Source organism: Alnus glutinosa, chromosome 14 (assembly GCF_958979055.1).
Source record: "Alnus glutinosa chromosome 14, dhAlnGlut1.1, whole genome shotgun sequence".
NCBI lineage: Eukaryota > Viridiplantae > Streptophyta > Magnoliopsida > Fagales > Betulaceae > Alnus > Alnus glutinosa.
Window position 1 is genome coordinate 23,349,550 of NC_084899.1, and position 18,527 is coordinate 23,368,076.

The 18,527-nt window shown below is 34.8% G+C and overlaps 1 protein-coding gene and 1 long non-coding RNA gene across 2 annotated transcripts; both read left to right on the forward strand.

Moving 5' to 3' along the window:
- The first annotated feature begins 444 nt into the window (after positions 1–444).
- LOC133857705 (uncharacterized) lies at positions 445–4,516 on the forward strand. The gene is made up of 3 exons (XR_009898366.1): positions 445–985; positions 3,054–3,126; positions 4,137–4,516. It is a non-coding gene; the product is annotated as an uncharacterized LOC133857705 (long non-coding RNA).
- A 5,555-nt stretch (positions 4,517–10,071) lies between these two features.
- Positions 10,072–14,823, forward strand: LOC133857834 (probable leucine-rich repeat receptor-like protein kinase At1g35710). The gene is made up of 2 exons (XM_062293187.1): positions 10,072–13,751; positions 14,335–14,823. Exons 1-2 carry the CDS (start codon positions 10,091–10,093, stop codon positions 14,658–14,660), a joined length of 3,987 nt encoding a protein of 1,328 aa, XP_062149171.1. The 5' UTR covers positions 10,072–10,090; the 3' UTR covers positions 14,661–14,823.
- Positions 14,824–18,527: the final 3,704 nt, after the last annotated feature.

Below are 18,527 nucleotides of genomic sequence, written 5' to 3' on the forward strand. Positions count from 1 at the left end.
AAGAAAATAAATAGGTGACTTAACAAATTAATAAATTATATTAATTAATTTGATGTGACCAATAGTTAGATTTTAAGTGACAGTATTTATATTATGGAAATAAAATGAGTCTAAGGTAAAGTAATGAAAATTAGAATAATAAAATACTACTAATAAGTATTTAAGAAATAATAATAGTAATAATAATAATGAGCCTACTGGAATAATTATTTAATTTCACTAGTGGAATGCAGTTAGATTAAATGTAAAGGTTAAACACCAATTAACAAATGAAAGAATTAATTTGTTGTGGGGTGCTACCATAATTTATAGAAAGTATGGGCATTTAAAATATTGAAAATCCCACCTACTGCCACGTGTTGGCTTGTGGTTGGATGAGAGAAGATAAGATATCTTCTCTCCCTCACTTTTTAGCCCCACACACACTCACTCACGCCACTCCCTTCTTCTTCCTTTCATTTTTCCTTTTTCTTTCTCTTTTCTTCTCTTTTCTCACGCACCCACCAGCCTCCTTCTACCTTTCATTTTATTTCTTCTTCCTTTCTTACTCTCTTCTCCCCATTTCTCTCTTCTCCTTCCTCACACATGTTGAGAGAGAGTAGACCGAGACTGAGAGGGTGAGACACGGAGATGGAGAGACCTGCGTGAGGACCCGATCAGTGGGTCGTTGCCGGTGGGTCGGCGATGACAGAACCAGTCGACACCGTCGGAGCTGGGGGCGCGATTTTCGGCAAGTGACGCCGGTGAAGTGAATAGGGGCGATTTCTGGTGATTTTCTGGCGATCCAAGGCTGTTTCCGGCATGTTTCAGTAGAGTTTTTCAGTGGGTCTACCCATTGCTCCGGCAGTTCGGTCTGGGTCCTCGGCTTGAACCAAATTTCCGGTGGGTTTGGCCATGGGCAGTGGGATTTTCGAAGGTATGGTGGCTGAGCCACCATCGGGTCATGGGAGGCAGCGACTAGGACTTGGATTTCGGCCCTAATTCGGTGATTTCCTTTTTCCCTTGCTCTTGGTCTTGCTTGGTTTTGATTACTGCTGTGATTTTCTGTGGAAAACCAAACGGGGTCTAGAGTTTTTAGGTTTGTTTTCGGCTGTGAAACTGGATAGTTTCCTTGATTAACTTATGGGGTTTGAATTACGGATTGGGGTGATTGTTAGGCTAGGTGTTGGAATGTTTTGGTGATGGATGGGCTTTGATTGTGTTTGGTTTTATGTTGGATGGATGATTTTTAGTGGTGCTAGATTTGTAATTTTGGTGTGATTATAATAGTGTCGAATTGTTGGATATTGTTATAATGTTGGGTTTGAGTTTGATTGGTATTGAATATTTTCTTAGTATAGCCCAATGGAATGGAGTGGTGTTGATGGAATTTTCATTTGGTTTTATGAAGGTTGAACCATGTTGGTTGTTAGTGTTCTTGAAGTTGAGTTTTGATGTGGTTTGACATTTTAATTTGATGGATGTTTTGGTAGAACCAAATCTGGTTGGATTGGTAGTTAAGCGATAATTGGCTAATAATTATTTGTTAAGGGTCGAGATTAATGTTTATAGCTGATTCGTTTGGGTTTGATTTTTGGTGATGGGCTATCATTTTGGATGGGCGTTTTGCTTGGTAGAAATGCTGGAATTGTTGTTGGCTTAGATTATATTTTATGAGTTTAGATTTAGTGTAGGAGTTGATTTTGATGTCTAAAGATGAATTGTTAATGGCTAGGTTGATTTGTATTATTTTTATGGGTTTTGATGGAAATTCAGATACGATTTGTGTTTACAATTTGGGGATAATGGTGTTAATCTATGGTTGATGGCCTATTATAGATTATAGAATGTTTGGTTGGATTGGATTTAGTTTTGAAAAGGAATTTGATAGATGATATATGGAATTTTGATAGTTTGATGAGAAGAATTTTAGGGCTTAGCTTGGTGATTTATAGTTGAGCTTTGAGGAATGTATGGGCTGATTTTTAGGAGTGTCTTAATGGAATTCAAATATGATTTGGATTAATAGTTTAATGATGAATGGTTAATGATTATTTGATAGGGGTTGAGGTTAATGTTTGTGGTTGATTGATTGGTATTTTGATGTTGATTTGGAGTGAACTATAATGTTTTAGTTAATGTGTTAGATTCTTTTAGTGTAAATGACAAATGGGGTGAACATAGAGAAGTTGATGAAGATGGATTGGTACTATGGTTGCTATATGCAGGTAAATTTTAATTGGATGGTTTGGTTAAAAGGCCGGATGGATTATGGTTTGGGTTTCTTGATAATATTGATTAGTAGCTATATTTGGGACTTGTTATTGAGTTATTTGCACTCATGGTTAGTAACTAATTGAGTGATGGGAGACAAATAACTAAGGAATTAAGACATGTAGCAAGTGAATAATGATTAGTTCTAGTAAATGAATACATGATCAATATGTAATTACAATTTAATTTAATTTAATAAGAAGTACTAGACTCATAAGTTAAATTAGATTAAGGTTTTATAATTCAAACTACTTAGATGATTAATAACTAATGTATGTAAAGCATTAAATGTAATGGCGAATTATTCATGTAACCCTTAGGCAACATGGTATAAATTGACAAGGTATAAATTGACAAGGTAGTAGAAGTACATAAATGTACCCAGAATCCAATGTGAGGTAACTAAGTAACTAATCCACCCATCCATGTACACATAGTATTTTTGTGTATTATCGGATTAGGTTTAAGTCTATTAAATGTGGTATGTATATAATTATATACATACATAAACATGCACATGAGTTCAATATATAATGTTAACTAAGTAAATAAATAATGAGCCAAAAATGGATTAATAATAATGCTATGTAATAATAATAAATAGGAGAATAAAATAGTAAACGCATCTTAAAGATAATAAGCAAAATAAAATATGGACCTAAGCTTAAATGTCAACCTAATAATAGGTTAGGATACTTAACTAGATTTATACGCAGGTAACGCAACGGGTAAGCACGCGGGTAGTCTCAGTGTCATAGGATGAGTCCTATAGTGTTTTCTAATGCTATAAGTATTTGCAGGGTCGTGTCATAATTGGAGACTTCAATGGGTTCTCTAATGTAGAGTTCGAGTCGTGAGTCCAATGCAGCCAAGGTGAGTATTCTACTCACTGAGAAAAGATATTTTTCGTATTTTATAGAGATGCAAATGATAGATGATTTTCTACTGAACCAACGATATGTTAACATGTATGCTTTGAATGTTTTAAGTAGTTTCAATTATGTTGAAATATCAATGATGTTATAAAATGATGCATAAATGAAATGTTTGAATCGATTTAAAGTGTCTGAATATGTAATGCAATTCTGCAAAGAAAAATAAAGAAAATTTCATGTTGATTGGTTTATTGTATTTGAAGAGAGCATGATTTGTAAAGAATAGGAGTATAGAGTTTGAGTTGTAAAGCATAATGCACGAACACATAATAAAGAAGAGAGCGTGAGGCTCATAATAAAGAAGAGAGCGTGATGCTCATAATAATGAAGAGAGCGTGAGGCTCATAATAATGAAGAGAGCGTGAGGCTCATAATAACGAAGAGAGTGTGAGGCTCATAATGAACAAAAAGACTCTCATGAGCATGCATAGCATTGTTTAAATTGTGTAATGTTTTCATGATAAGTATATTGTAGTTTTGCTAGACGTATTAGTATGCATAAGAGTCTTGATAGAAAAAGAACTTATGTATATTGGTATCGGATTGTGTGATGTTTTTATGAAAGTATATTGTAGTTTTGCTAGACGTATTAGTATGCATAAAAGTCTTGATAGAAAAAGAACTTATGTATATTGGTATCGGATGGTTGCATGATTTAAATGCCATTGTGTTCTATAACGAATCTTTTACGTATAATACTAGCTGCCCAGTGTATTTAAATGTTTTCTATTAGTCGGTGTTTGCTATATCAGCTATGGGGGTTTTTCAAACAAAGTTTATAAAATTGGTAGCTGTTATAGTGTACGCACGACTAAAAATGAAAAGTTGGTTCTTTGCAAAAACTCAGTGAATAGTATACCTTTGAGGTCTTAGTGTATTTATTTATGCTAAGATGGTGGGCTCATAATTCCACCTATACGGATGTGGCAAACCCCCACAACCGTATAGATGATGTTTCTTTGGCTGCAGGTATTCCGGTCGTAGTAAATGGTGTTGTAGAAGTATACTGAGGATATTATGACTGAAGCTCAACACGACGGTTGTAATGTGTTAGACCGCGGGATGTCTATTCCTTTAGGTATTTTGATTATGGCTTGTGACGCTTGTGCCACATGATCTTTGTTAAGCCATTTATGTTATGTATTTAATTTGAGGAAGATTTAATCATATAGTTATTTAATGGCTCTTTGTTGTAATTATTTGTGATAGATGTATAAGATGTGATTTCCGCTATTAGGTTATGTTTTCCGCTGCATAGTTGATAAATGTTATACTCTGATTTGCCAGGTACATATTATGGGGTATGTACATATGTTGGCTTTGCGACATATCGTAGTGCCACTGTGAAGATCCGTTTATATTTTAAGGGATTAATAATTATGTGGATGTTTTGTATAAAATAAAACTAAAAAAAAAAAAAAAAAAACGGGTCGTCACAATAAAACATAAGGAAACATCTTTACACTTAAGACAGAATTGCTAGGTAATAATGTGTGTTAGGAAAGTCTCTTCCAAACTTTCCTTAAGCACGCTGTAATTTGAATGTGTGCGGGTCACGTCTATAGTCCAGAAGCTTTGGAGAGTTGGGCCCGTGTAGACTTGCTGTTTTGAGTCTTGGGGAGTTGCCTTTGATGGCATGCATGACTTTGGGTGAGTTGCCTTCGGTACCGCGCATGATTGAGTGATATGCGTGAGAGGATGCTGCATGAGAATTTTCAAGATGCTGACTTGATCGATATATTTCATTTGATAGCATTGGTGATTGAGTGATTAGCATGATATGTGGCTCTTGTAGATGCTTAGCATGATTCACGGCTGTTAGGGTACGGTCTTAGCTTGATTTGCGGCTGCTAATATTAATAAATCAAGTATTATTAATGTCCAAATCAAATAACAATACAAATCAAAACCTCCCATTTTCAAATTTCTTTCATGTTTCTGTCCCATTTTTCACACCGTTTCAATCTAACACTTACGGAATTCACCGTGTATAACCTACCGTTGCTTGTGACATGTATTTTATTTGTTTTCTTAAGTTTTTAGGACTCTAAAAAAAACCTGATATTCTTCCAACTCTTTCTATTAATCTTTCTTTAGATCCGGTGGATTTGTAATATATATATATATATTATTCCCAGTATCACAACACTATATGCTCAATAATCATGGTCATCTACTTAAAAAAAAAAAAAAAAAAAAAAAAAAAAAATAATAATAATAATAATAATAATAATAATGGTGATCATCAGACTCAAATCTCCAAAGACCTACTAATTATGGGAAAACAGAGGATGAAAGAGGAATATTTCTCATAAAACTTCAGACAAAAGAATTATACACAACACAGGCCAACTTATTCGGCAAGTGTACAGCTAATTCTACCACAAAATCCATGACTGCACTAGAATCTATTTTAAAGTGAGAGGATAACTTGTTCGGTAGGAAGAAGTTAAAAGTGAGAGGATGATAGGCCTAAGAGCATTCACATCCTGTTCAATAAAAATTTTGCTAAAATTGAATTAAACAACATTTTTTTTTTAATTTCTTTTTTAACTGCCAATATTTCCAAATACTTACATCTGGTTAAGTATTTTTACCTATTCATTTTCATTATTATATTTGAAAATATTCTTTAATTATCTCTTTTCACTATTCTCAAAGAGAGCAAGATTGTTTTATTTATTTATTATTATTAATATAGGCTATAGTTAAGGATTTGTTTAAGTTACAACTGCTCTTTGTAGCTCAACAAACCCTTAGTTATATTGGCTAGTCAGATGTCGAGCTATATATCTGGAGAATTTTTTGCTGTGGGACTAGGAAAAAATAGTTATTTTGGTTAGGCATATATATGTGAATGCTCAGTCCAATTGGCCTTGCGATTTCGCACATTAAAAGTGTGTTTTAGAAGTTTTTATTATTATTATTATTTTTTTTTTTTAAAATGAATACCTAGTTTGTAATCTTAATCCATTAGAGTATTTGTAGTAACTTCACCAAATTTTACTAGCTAAAATAGGAAAAAATTACTCTTATCTATTTTAGTCATCCACTTTTTTAAAGCATTCTGAGTAGCCTTACCATTTTAACTGTCCACTATCACTATTCCATTTAAATAATCTTTTTTTTCAAATGGAGGTTGTGTGTGATGCATAGGAGATAAATAAAAATAAAATGAAAAAGGAAGAAAAAAAAAATAATTTAAATTTTTTATTTATTGTTTTGATGAGTGGACAGTGCTCACTATTGTTTGTGAGTACTATTCACTCATCAATTTATTTATTTATTTATTTTTACCAAATTGGTGAGGCTGCTAATGACTCATTTAAGACTACTTCAGCAAATTGGTTCACCAAAATAACCAAAAACTATTTTGGTGAATCTAGTAAGAATGCTCTTAGAGCACTAGCATTATCTTTCTTAAATCTCATTATTTTCCCTAAATATAGGAAAAACTTCTAAAAATACCCTTGAATCATATTCCCTTATTGTTCTCTAAACTAAGGAAACACCAAGGAAACCAAAAGCTGTACTATAGATTTAGAGAAGCAAAAGTGGTTTATTTAACATTATTTTAATGTATTATAGAGTGCATTTAAATAGAGAATAAAAAAGTGGTTTAATTTCCTAAATTGAAATTTTTTTTAGAAGTTGCTGATGATCTTTATGCGTTGCTATAGTGCCACTTTGGCTGAAAACATCCACCAATAATAAAGGCTTACCAATAGTGACTGCACATAACACGGAATATGATCCTCACCATTTCAATTAATGAAAAATGAAATGGATACTATCCATTTCAAATAAAATCTCGAGATTTAAAGTTGATGCATTGAATGGTGTATATGAAGTCAATATTGACACATCTTTTAAAAATTTAAATAAAGTGAAATCATGTACACCATTAGATGCATCAATTTTAAATCCTGACGGAAATGGGCGCGGAAGCGGTTGTTCTCAAACTCTTCTCTCTAGGGCCTTATTCCTGTGAGTTTCTTCGTTTTTTCTAATAACACCTTGTTGACTCTTTGCTGAATCAAAAGATCTTTCATTAAAGAGAAATTATACTTGTGCAGTTATGCTCGCTATATTTATTGTAATCTTTAATCTGAATACTGAACCTTAATTAGCTTTCATATCACTTATTGTGCAAAACGCTACAATTACAATAAATAAAACAAAACAATCATACATATTATTATATAGACGGGAAAATGCATGCGATGATCACTTGATGATGAATATGCAGCCGCACCAATAAATGAATAAATATATATATATATATATATATATATATATATATATATATATATATATATATATATATATATATAGATAGATTATTTATGGTTCATATTTTACGGAATTTACTTTTAATTATGAGTGACCATGCATATGCATGTTGTTCTCTATATGTACGTACATATTAATAATTCACAAACCAGTTTTTGGTGTGAACATCGTCAAATTAAGGTCCTCAACATAAGAACACGTTGATTGTATAGATTACATGTTAATTTAATTAACTGTTAGTTTGTTACATTAGTTAGACAGTTATACAATAGTTAGACAGTTAGACAACAGTTAGAAAGGAGCGCATGCTCTGTTTTTTCATGTGCGTGACAAGAGAGATTAAGGAAGAAGAGAAGGAAGAAATGATGGTTCGGGTGCTGCAAGCTTGGACATGACCGAAGGAAGAAGAGAGAAGAGAGGGAGAGATGGTTCGGGTTTATAGGGAAGAAGAAAGAATAGAAAGAGGAAGTAAGGAAGTGTGCGTGAGTGAGGAGGAGAGGGATCCGGATAAGAGAGAAGGAAGAAGAGAAAATAAGTGAGATACTTGTCCCATTGTGAGTGGTTGGGAGAAGATGAGATAATCTTCTGATGTGAAAACAAAAGTTAATGTCATAAACATTGACAAGAATATCAAGAAGAATAAATTGCAGGCCAATAACAACAAAAAGTTCAAGAAAAATGGCTCAAATCCCAAATATCAAAACAACAAAAAGAAAGAACATTGGTGTTGTTTGGCAAGAACCTGGACAGAACAGAGTAATGCGCTCTACTGTTTTATATAAAGAAAGAACATTGGTGTTGTTTGGCAAGAACCTGGACAGAACAGAGTAATGCGCTCTACTGTTTTTTATATATATATATATATATATATATATATATATATATATATATATATATATATATATATATATATATATATATATATATATATATTCTAATAACAATCAACATCAAAACATTCATACTTTTTTACTTTTTATATCAAATTATCAATAATTTTATTACTATTATTCAAATAAAAAAAATTAATACAATACAAAATTTTTTCACTTTTTTATACAAATTCTTTTTACTTTATATCGTATAATCACTTTTTACTAATTTCAAAATTAACAACTCACTACTTTATTCTGTACCTATTTTTGCCAATCAAAATCATTGTTCGGAGTGTGGCAAGTAAGGGCATTACTCATATCAATGTCAATTTAACTTTTTCTCTCCGATGTCAATTTAAATTAAATGCTAAAGAAAAAATGGAAAATCTTTAAAGTGTATAAATTTCCATCCTCTAGACTCTAGAATGATGATAAGATTGTGCAACGTAAGTGTATATGAACACAATACTTAAGTCACATAGGAAAGTTCTCTTCTTTTTCTTTTTTTATTTATTTTGAAAGAGTCACGGGATTGAGAAAAAATAAAATAAAAATGAAGAAATTAGTGATGCTGACCCTTATCTCTCTCTCTCTTGGCCCTACTCGCAAGTTGCATGGTTGGAAAGGTCAAAGAATTTATTATGAAGTTGATTGATATATGCCTGGAGACTTTTGTCGCAGATTCATTCTTTGATTAACGGGGCTGAGAAAAAGTCAATTCAACTTTTTCTCTGATGTCAATTTAAATTAAATGCTCAAGAAAAAATAAGAAATCTTTAAAGTTTATAAATTTTCATCCTCTAGACTCTAGAATGATGATAAGATTGTGCAACGTAAGTATATATGAACACAATACTTAAGTCACATAGGAAAGTTCTCTTCTTTCTCTTTTTTTTATTTATTTTGAAAAAGTCACGGGACTGAGAAAAAATAAAATAAAAAATAAAGAAATTAGTGATGCTGACCCTTATCTCTCTCTCTTGGCCCTATTCGCAAGTTGCATGGTTGGAAAGGTCAAAGAATTTATTATGAAAGTTGATTGATATATGCCTTGAGACTTTTGTGGCAGATTCATTATTTGATTTGGGTTTTTGTACCAATTTGTACATTGGATTTGATGTGAATCCACAAAATTTCTTCTACAATTGACACAAATTTCATGCATGCATTTAATAAATAGATTTGTCAAGCGGACAGCTTACCAATAAGTAATAAGGATATATTTGTTAATATCGGTGAGTCAAAAAAAAAAAAAAAAAACCACAAATTGTTTATTTGAATTTATATGTGGATTGAGTTTCGCTTGCCTCGGTGAAAAGACTACTGAAAATCTCCTATAAAAAATGAACGGTTAAGAGTGCGCGCAAGATTAAAGGAGAACTTTTCTTTATTATAATTGGAGGCAATATTAACCGTTTATTCTTTCACTCTCATCAAGTCAAGTTGGGTCCCATTATTTTTTTAATTTTCTATTCATATTTGTAGACGACTCTTGTATTTGGAGTTGGAGAACAGAAAGGAGTTTTTTGTCCTGTGAAGAGTAACTGAAACGTAACTCCACGTCAGAATGCAAAGCAAAGACAAATAACAGAGAATAATAACTGCACGTCAGCATGCAAGACGAAGAGCGCATGCATGCTCTGTTTTCATTGCGTATATATATAAAGCAACACTTTGTTTACTTTCTATTCATATCTTGCTGTTTGATAGTTTGATAAAAGTCGAAAGGCAGCCATGGCAGCAAATCCCAAGCCTCCTCATCTTCTTTTCCTTCACCTTCTCTTGCTCTCCACACTTTCTTTACAGATCACAGCATCACCGGCAACACAAGCAGAAGCTCTTGTCAAATGGAAAAACAGCCTCTCCCCTCTTCCCGGCCCTCTTCTAACTTCATGGTCCCTCGCCAACCTCAACAACCTTTGCAACTGGACAAGCATTGCCTGCAACGACTCAACCGGAACAGTCTCCGAGATAAACCTCTCAGGTGCCAAGCTCAACGGAACACTGGCCCACTTCAACTTCACTCCGTTCCTTAATCTCACCCGCTTCGACCTCAGCCACAACAATCTCAGCGGACCAATACCTTCGGAGATAGGCCGGCTAACGGAGCTTCAGTATGTAAGTCTTCTCGACAACCATCTCGATGGGACAATCCCATATCAGATTAGCAATCTTCAAAAGGCATGGTACATAGACCTTGGATCAAACTTCTTGGTAAATCCTGATTGGTCTAAGTTTTCTGCCATGCCATTGTTGACCCATCTTGGGTTCAATTCCAGTAAACTCGCTTCAGGGTTCCCAGGATTTATACTTGATTGTAAGAACTTGACGTCCTTGGATTTGTCCCAGAATCACTTGACTGGACCAATACCAGAATCTGTATTTACCAATCTGGGCAAGCTTGAATACCTTGATCTTTCTGCTAATTTATTCCAAGGGCCATTGTCACCAAACATTTCCCACCTTTCCAAGCTCCAAACTCTTTATCTGCATACAAATCAGTTCTCTGGCTCAATTCCATCCGAGATTGGGAACTTGAAAGATTTGCTGACTTTAACACTTTTCGAAAACCAGCTCTCTGGCCCAATTCCACCGGAAATAGGCCTATTGACAAAGCTCCAAACTCTTCCTCTGTTTAAAAATCAGTTCTCTGGCTCAATTCCATCCGAGATTGGGAACTTGAAAGATTTGCTGGATTTAGAACTTTCAGAAAACCACCTCTCTGGCCCAATTCCACCGGAAATAGGCCTATTGACAAAGCTCCAAACTCTTTTTCTGGATACAAATCAGTTCTCTGGCTCAATTCCATCCGAGATTGGGAACTTGAAAGATTTGCTGAATTTAGAACTTTCAGAAAACCACCTCTCTGGCCCAATTCCACCGGAAATAGGCCTATTGACAAAGCTCCAAACTCTTTATCTGTATACAAATCAGTTCTCTGGCTCAATTCCATCCGAGATTGGGAACTTGAAAGATTTGCTGAATTTAGAACTTCCAGAAAACCACCTCTCTGGCCCAATTCCACCGGAAATAGGCCTATTGACAAAGCTCAAAAATCTTTATCTTAATAAAAATCAGTTCTCTGGCTCAATTCCATCCGTGATTGGGAACTTGAAAGATTTGCTGGATTTATCACTTTCAAGAAACCACCTCTCTGGCCCAACTCCACCGGAAATAGGCCTATTGACAAAGCTCCAAACTCTTCATCTGTATACAAATCAGTTCTCTGGCTCAATTCCATCCGAGATTGGGAACTTGAAAGATTTGCTGGATTTAGAACTTTCAGAAAACCACCTCTCTGGCCCAATTCCACCGGAAATAGGCCTATTGACAATGCTCCAAACTCTTTTTCTGGATACAAATCAGTTCTCTGGCTCAATTCCATCCGAGATTGGGAACTTGAAAGATTTGCTGAATTTAGATCTTTCAGAAAACCACCTCTCTGGCCCAATTCCTCTGACAGTTTGGAACCTCACAAACCTTCGAGACTTGGAACTTTCCTTCAACAATCTCACTGGCACAATCCCACCGGAGATTGGAAATATGACATCGCTGCAGACTCTTGATCTCAACGCTAACCAACTCTACGGGGAGTTGCCGGACACCATTTCTCGCCTCACTAATTTAAAGGCAATCTATCTTTTGACCAATAACTTCTCGGGCACTATTCCGAGTGACTTTGGGAAGTATAGTAATCTGAGCAGTGTTATCTTTTCCAACAACAGCTTCTCTGGAGAATTGCCACCTGAATTGTGCAGCAGCTTTGGTCTTCATAATTTCACAGTTGATAGCAACAACTTCACAGGGCCATTGCCAGAGTGCTTGAGAAATTGCAAGCAACTAAAGAGAGTGCGTTTTGATGGGAACCGATTCAATGGAAACATTACAAATGCATTTGGATTTCATCCAAATCTTAGTGTGATTTATCTTGGTGACAATCAATTTGTTGGTGAAATCTCAGCGGCATGGGGAGAATGTGAATCTCTCACTGATTTGCAGATGGACAGAAACAGAATCTCTGGAAAAATCCCAGTAGAGCTTGGAAAGTTGACTCGACTGCAGGTTTTGAAACTGGACTCCAACGAATTGTCCGGGGAAATTCCAACTGTACTTGGAAATCTAAGCCTGCTGTACAAGCTCAATCTGAGCAGGAACCATTTGACAGGAGAGATTCCTCGGAGTCTAGACAGTTTGAGTGAACTTAGTAGTCTTGATTTGTCTAGAAATAGTTTGACTGGGAACATACCAAAAGAACTTGGGAATTGTGGTAAATTATTGTCCTTGGACTTGAGCAACAACAACCTGTCAGGGGTAATACCATCTGAGCTTGGTAACTTAGTCGCGTTGCAGACATTGTTGGACCTCAGCAGCAATCGACTCTCAGGAAATATTCCTCAAAACCTTGCGAAGCTTTCATCATTGGAAAGTCTTAATGTGTCACATAACCAACTTTCAGGGGAAATCCCATCATCGTTTACCAGCATGGTTAGTCTACGCAACACTTCCATCGATTTTTCATACAACAATTTAACTGGTTCGATCCCAACTAGTACAGTTTTCGAAGATGCACCTGCGAAAGCTTATGTTGGAAACTCAGGTTTGTGTGGAGATGGAGAAGGACTATCTCCTTGTTACACATATTCCAGAAAGAAAAAACATTCTAATACAAATATAACTCTATTAGTTGTCCTCGTTCCTATATGTGGCCTATTGCTGCTTGCAATTATTGTTGCTAGACTCATAATATGTTATCGGAGGAAAAAAACCCTTGATGAAGAAAGCAAAGCAATTTTAGAGAGTGAGCAGAAGGCTGAGTCACTGATATGGGGAAGAAAATGTAAATTCACATTTAGGGATATTGTGAAGGCCACGGAAAACTTCCATGAGGAGTATTGCATTGGAAAAGGAGGATTTGGAAGCGTTTACAAAGCGGCATTGCCAACAGGTCAGATTGTTGCAGTTAAAAGATTTAACTTGTCGGACTCCAGTGACATCCAAGCGGCCAGTCTTAAGAGTTTTGAGAATGAGATTCGTATGTTGACAGAAGTCAGGCACCGCAATATCATTAAGCTTTATGGGTTCCGTTCCATTAGGGGGTGCACGTACTTGGTTTATGAATACGTAGAGAAAGGCAGTTTGGGAAATGTATTGCGTGGGGTGGAAGGGAAAGCAGAACTTGACTGGGGTAGACGGCTGAAAATCGTGAAAGGTGTGGCTCATGCAATTGCTTACTTGCACCATGATTGCTCTCCTCCAATTGTGCATCGGGACATAACTGTGAACAACATATTGTTGGAGTTAGAGTTCGAACCGCGGCTCTCAGATTTTGGCATTGCAAGATTGTTGAGTTCATATACTACAACTGTTGCTGGGACTTATGGCTACATGGCTCCGGGTAAACTAATTACAATCTAGTTTCTGCATGTTTGTACTGTTCATTTCAGGTATTTGTCTTAGGATAGACTATGTACATTCCTATAATAATTATGAAAAGAGTAAAAAAAAAAACGCAATTTCTTCCAAGGTTCCTTGAAATTCCTTAGAATTCGAATAGGATAGAAAATTTCAGGTAGACTCTTCCCAGGTAGTCCCCATCCAATGGAGTATGAGATATGATAAGAACAAAAGAGTACAATTTTAAGAGAAATGTTAGACAGGAGACGTTCTCAGTCACTTTTTAATAAAAAAAAAATGAGTATTTAATAAAAAAATATATTATTTTATCATTCTTTCATTTTTTTTAAAAATTAAAATACACTTTTTTAATAAAAAAAAGTGACGAAAAGGGGACGGTTGAATGTCCCCAGTCTATTAGTTCTCCAATTTTAGAGCCTAAAAATAGTTCCCTTGATAGAAGAAAGGCCAAGGGTTCTCATATTAGGAAGTGTTCATCTTATCCTGCAGCCAATGTATGAGTTTTCATGCACATATTATATCATTAAACGGATGTTAATTTTGTTTTATGGATGTGCATGCAGAACTCGCATTCACGACGAGGATAACAGATAAATGCGATGTTTATAGCTTTGGAGTGGTGGCATTAGAAGTTATGATGGGAAGGCACCCAAAGGAGCTCTTATCTTCCCTGTTATTGTCCAAATCAACAACGGCAGTATCAGACAATACAGAATTTCTTCTAAAGGATGTGCTAGATCAAGGACTCTCACAACCCACAGGCCATATCGCGCAAGAGGTGGCAATTGTGGTGACTATAGCCTTACAATGCGTGGGTGACAAGCCAGAGTCACGACCCACCATGAGTTTTGTGGCACAAGAACTGTCAGCTCGAATCCAAGCTAGCTAGCAATTCCTACCCAATTGACAAGATGACCATTAGAATTTAGCAACCTTACAACTTAGAAGCCTTTACAAATAGAAAAATTGGCATTGTAAGGTGCGCTGTGATTCGGGTTTGGTAGAGCTATAGCGAGGCCTAGAATTTATTTTGCATTAATATTTTCATCCCATTCTGGTAGCATTTAGTAAATTAAAATGTTGGACTTTAATGTAGGTTCCATTGTGTGTGTGTGTGTGTGTGTGTGTCCCATTCTGGTAGCATTTAGTAAATTAAAATGTTGGACTTTAATGTAGGTTCCATTGTGTGTGTGTGTGTGTGTGTGTGTGTGTGTGCGCGTGCGTGCGTGCGCGCGCGCGTGTGTGCGAGCGTGTTTGTGTGTGTGTGTGCGTGCTGTAAATGCTAAAGTAACTTTGAGTATTTTGGGTTTTGACTTGTTTGTTAGTGTTTTTGTTTTAAAAAGAAAAAACAAAAGGAAGAGATAAAAGTGTTATCAAACAAATATATATATATATTTTTTTTGGAATAATCTATAGGGCTAACGTCCGGTTGAACACTAGCGACAACAATCTTGAACCCTAATAGTGGCACTCTTTTGCCACATGACTTCCGTCTTAATTATGAATTGTATATTTTTTTCTATAGTAATTTTTACTATAATTAATTTTACCTACCATAACCAGCCAACTTTTGAGATTTTTCCAGTTTCAACATGTACCATGTTGGAATATTCCTGAGTAAAGAAAAAATAATAATAATAAATTAAATGCTAATAATTTTTTGGAGTAAAATTGCTTTTACAGTTTGATGCATTGGTTACAACATTGCCATTGTCTGATTGAGGTGAAGAGGCACAACTTAAAAGGATTGCAGAGTTGCAGATATGGAGTCAACTGATTGACCATGCTCAAATTCAAGATTCTAACAATTTTTGTATGAATTGATTTTGATGGTGGTGTGGTTTTGCTTGGGTACTCTATCGTTGGATGCAGATGGGTCTTTTGCTCTATTCTGAGTAGAGAAATTGAGTTGCTACTATTTTTTACTGTAAAGTTGAAATTGTTGTTTTGTTTCCTGTTACGTATAGCTTGGTTAATAGTTGTGGTTCTGCTTTGGTGACGTTGTAAGGTTGATTTGGCTAAATCTTAGAAGATTGGGATTTATTGAGGTTTTGGCTCTTATCACTCTGCATCAATTACTAATGCATCGGTTATAGTGCTTTAGATTTTAATCGCATTGAGTTGTTAATTGTATGCTAATATGGCAAATTGGATGCTGTATTTCCTTCATCTATCTAAATTGTGTTTATGCAGTTTTGAGTTTTCTATGTGGCGGGGAAATCCCCTCAGCATGATTGGTGGTCACTTGTTAATTGATTGTCATTAGCAGCAATGTCGGCTTGTGATTGCTTTCCAGGAACCATCATGGGAAGCCAAAAATTCTACTTAGTCAAAGTAAACTTTTCCATTATTTTCACTTATAGTCAAAAAGTCAGCTTTTGAGCAGCCATAGAAAATATCGATAATATGGGACTCTTTAGCTCAAATGCTTTAAAAAAGGTTTATAAACTAATAATGTAACGTGATTGACTAGAGGGAAATTAAAATGGTTAGGAAGTCATGAACTTTAATTCCGAGAAGTAAAGGGAATTGGTAGAATAAAAAGTCTGGGGGTTATATTGCAATAATATAATATTAGATTTTTTTTCTATTATGATAGAATCTTAATGAGATTATAATATATCATATTGGGACACCTCTTATGGTCCAGATTTTATTTTATTGTATCTAATTGTGTAAAAATTGTAGATATGTGGCAATATATATACCATTAAATCTGTAAAATCTATTGTTTATCATGAAATAGTTTATCTCAATTTTAAGTGAAATGAAAATGACGGATTTCAATCTATTGTCAAAATATATAGAGTTTGTTTGGCAAATGGTTGTAATCGTGCAATATTTGTTTGAATAGTAACAAAAAAGTGATTGATGTGATATAGTATAAAAAAGTTTATAATTATTTTATAAAAAAGTGGAAAAGTTTTGTTTTGTAGTGGATTTTTCTATTTTGATAATAATAAAAAATTATTGATGTAATATAAAAAGTGAAAAAAAAATGTTTTATATTCGACTTTTTTGGGAGAAGTGAAAAAAATAGAGGGGGAATGAGAGTTATTTGCCAAACAAACTCATAGCCACTCATATTTATGATATCTTTTTAATATAGGACTTCTTTTTTTTTTTTTTTTTTTTTTTTTTTTTTGAACTACCGTATATTCCAATAGGGTACTTGCGGAAACTTAGAGAATCTCAAAATTTGGCTGATTATGGCAAGTGAAATTATTTATAGTCAAAATTAGATTATATACATGAAACACTATGGAAGAAATATACAAGTCATAAGACAAAAGTTATATGGAAAAAGATTACCACTATTAGGATTCAAGATTGTTGTCACTAACTCACTAGTGCTCAACCAGACATTAGCCTTGGCCTTGAGATTATTCAGAAATACAAAAGATTATATTAGTATACATGGGGCCTCAAGGTCCAACATTTTTCATTTACTAGATGCTACAAGAATGCCAATTTGTTCTATCTGAAGGCTTGTGAGCTTGCTAGTGGTCATCGTGTCCACTGGGTAGGAATTGCAAGCTTGGGTTCAAGCTGATAATTCTTATGCCACGAAACGTATAGTGGGTCGTGATTCTGCCTTGTCATCCACGTATTGTAAGGCTACAGTCACCACAAATGCCACCTCCTACGCCATTTGACCTGTGGGTTGTGGGAGTCTTTGGTCTTGCACATCCTTTAGAAGAAATTCTACAATGTCTGAAATTGGCATTGTTGTTGTTGATTTGGATGATAACAAGGAAGATAGGAGCTCCCTTGGGTGCCTTTCCATCATAACTTATAATGCCACCACTCTGAAACTATAAACGTCGCATTTATCTGTTACTCACATCGTGAATGCAAGCTCTGCACATCCATAAAAATAAAACAAGATCGACATCCGTTTAATGATAGAATATGTGCATGAAAACACATAAATTGGCTGCAGGATAAGATGCACACTTCCTAATATGAGAAGCCATTTCTTCTTTGAAGAGTTTTTTATACTCCACCGAATGAGGATCCCTTGCAATTTTCCGTCTGAATTATAAGGAATATTAGAGAAACTGATCCTACTCCATTTCTCAAACAATTGCCTTTTTAAAAAAAAGAAAAAAAGAAAAGAAAAGAAAGACTTTTTATTGTTATTATACGAAAGTAGTCTTTCCTAAGACAAATACTTGAAATAAGCAGTATAAAAATGCAGAAACTAGATTGTTAGCTTACCCGGAGCCATGTAGCCATAAGACCCAGCAATTGTTGTCCCAAATTCTAGATTGTTAGATGAGAGCCCCGAACATGAATGATGTAGAGGTACCGAATTATCTTACCAAGTTTACTTGAGAATACTTCACATTTCATTTCTTGTATATTTTTAGCAATAAATTTCTCTTTCTGATAACTAAATCTTGAACATTGATTAGTTCATTGACAATAAAATTATTGGGCCAAAATCAATCAGCAAACATAATGTACAGACAAGCAATGGATGCAGTTCTTCCTATGGTACTAACAATATAAAATACTTTAGGGAATCTCTATATACATTACCTATTGACCTAAACTTCGAAAGGACAACCAAGTCCAATTCAGGTTGCAGACAATTTCCAGTATTTCATTGTGCAATGCTCTTGTATGATAAAAATGTTATGTACAAAACTACTGAGGTTATCATGACTCAGTTTCAAACTTAATTTTTTACAGAGACATGTAAAAGATGTATGAGCAAAGCAACTATCAGAAGGTGGAAGCGTCTATGAGC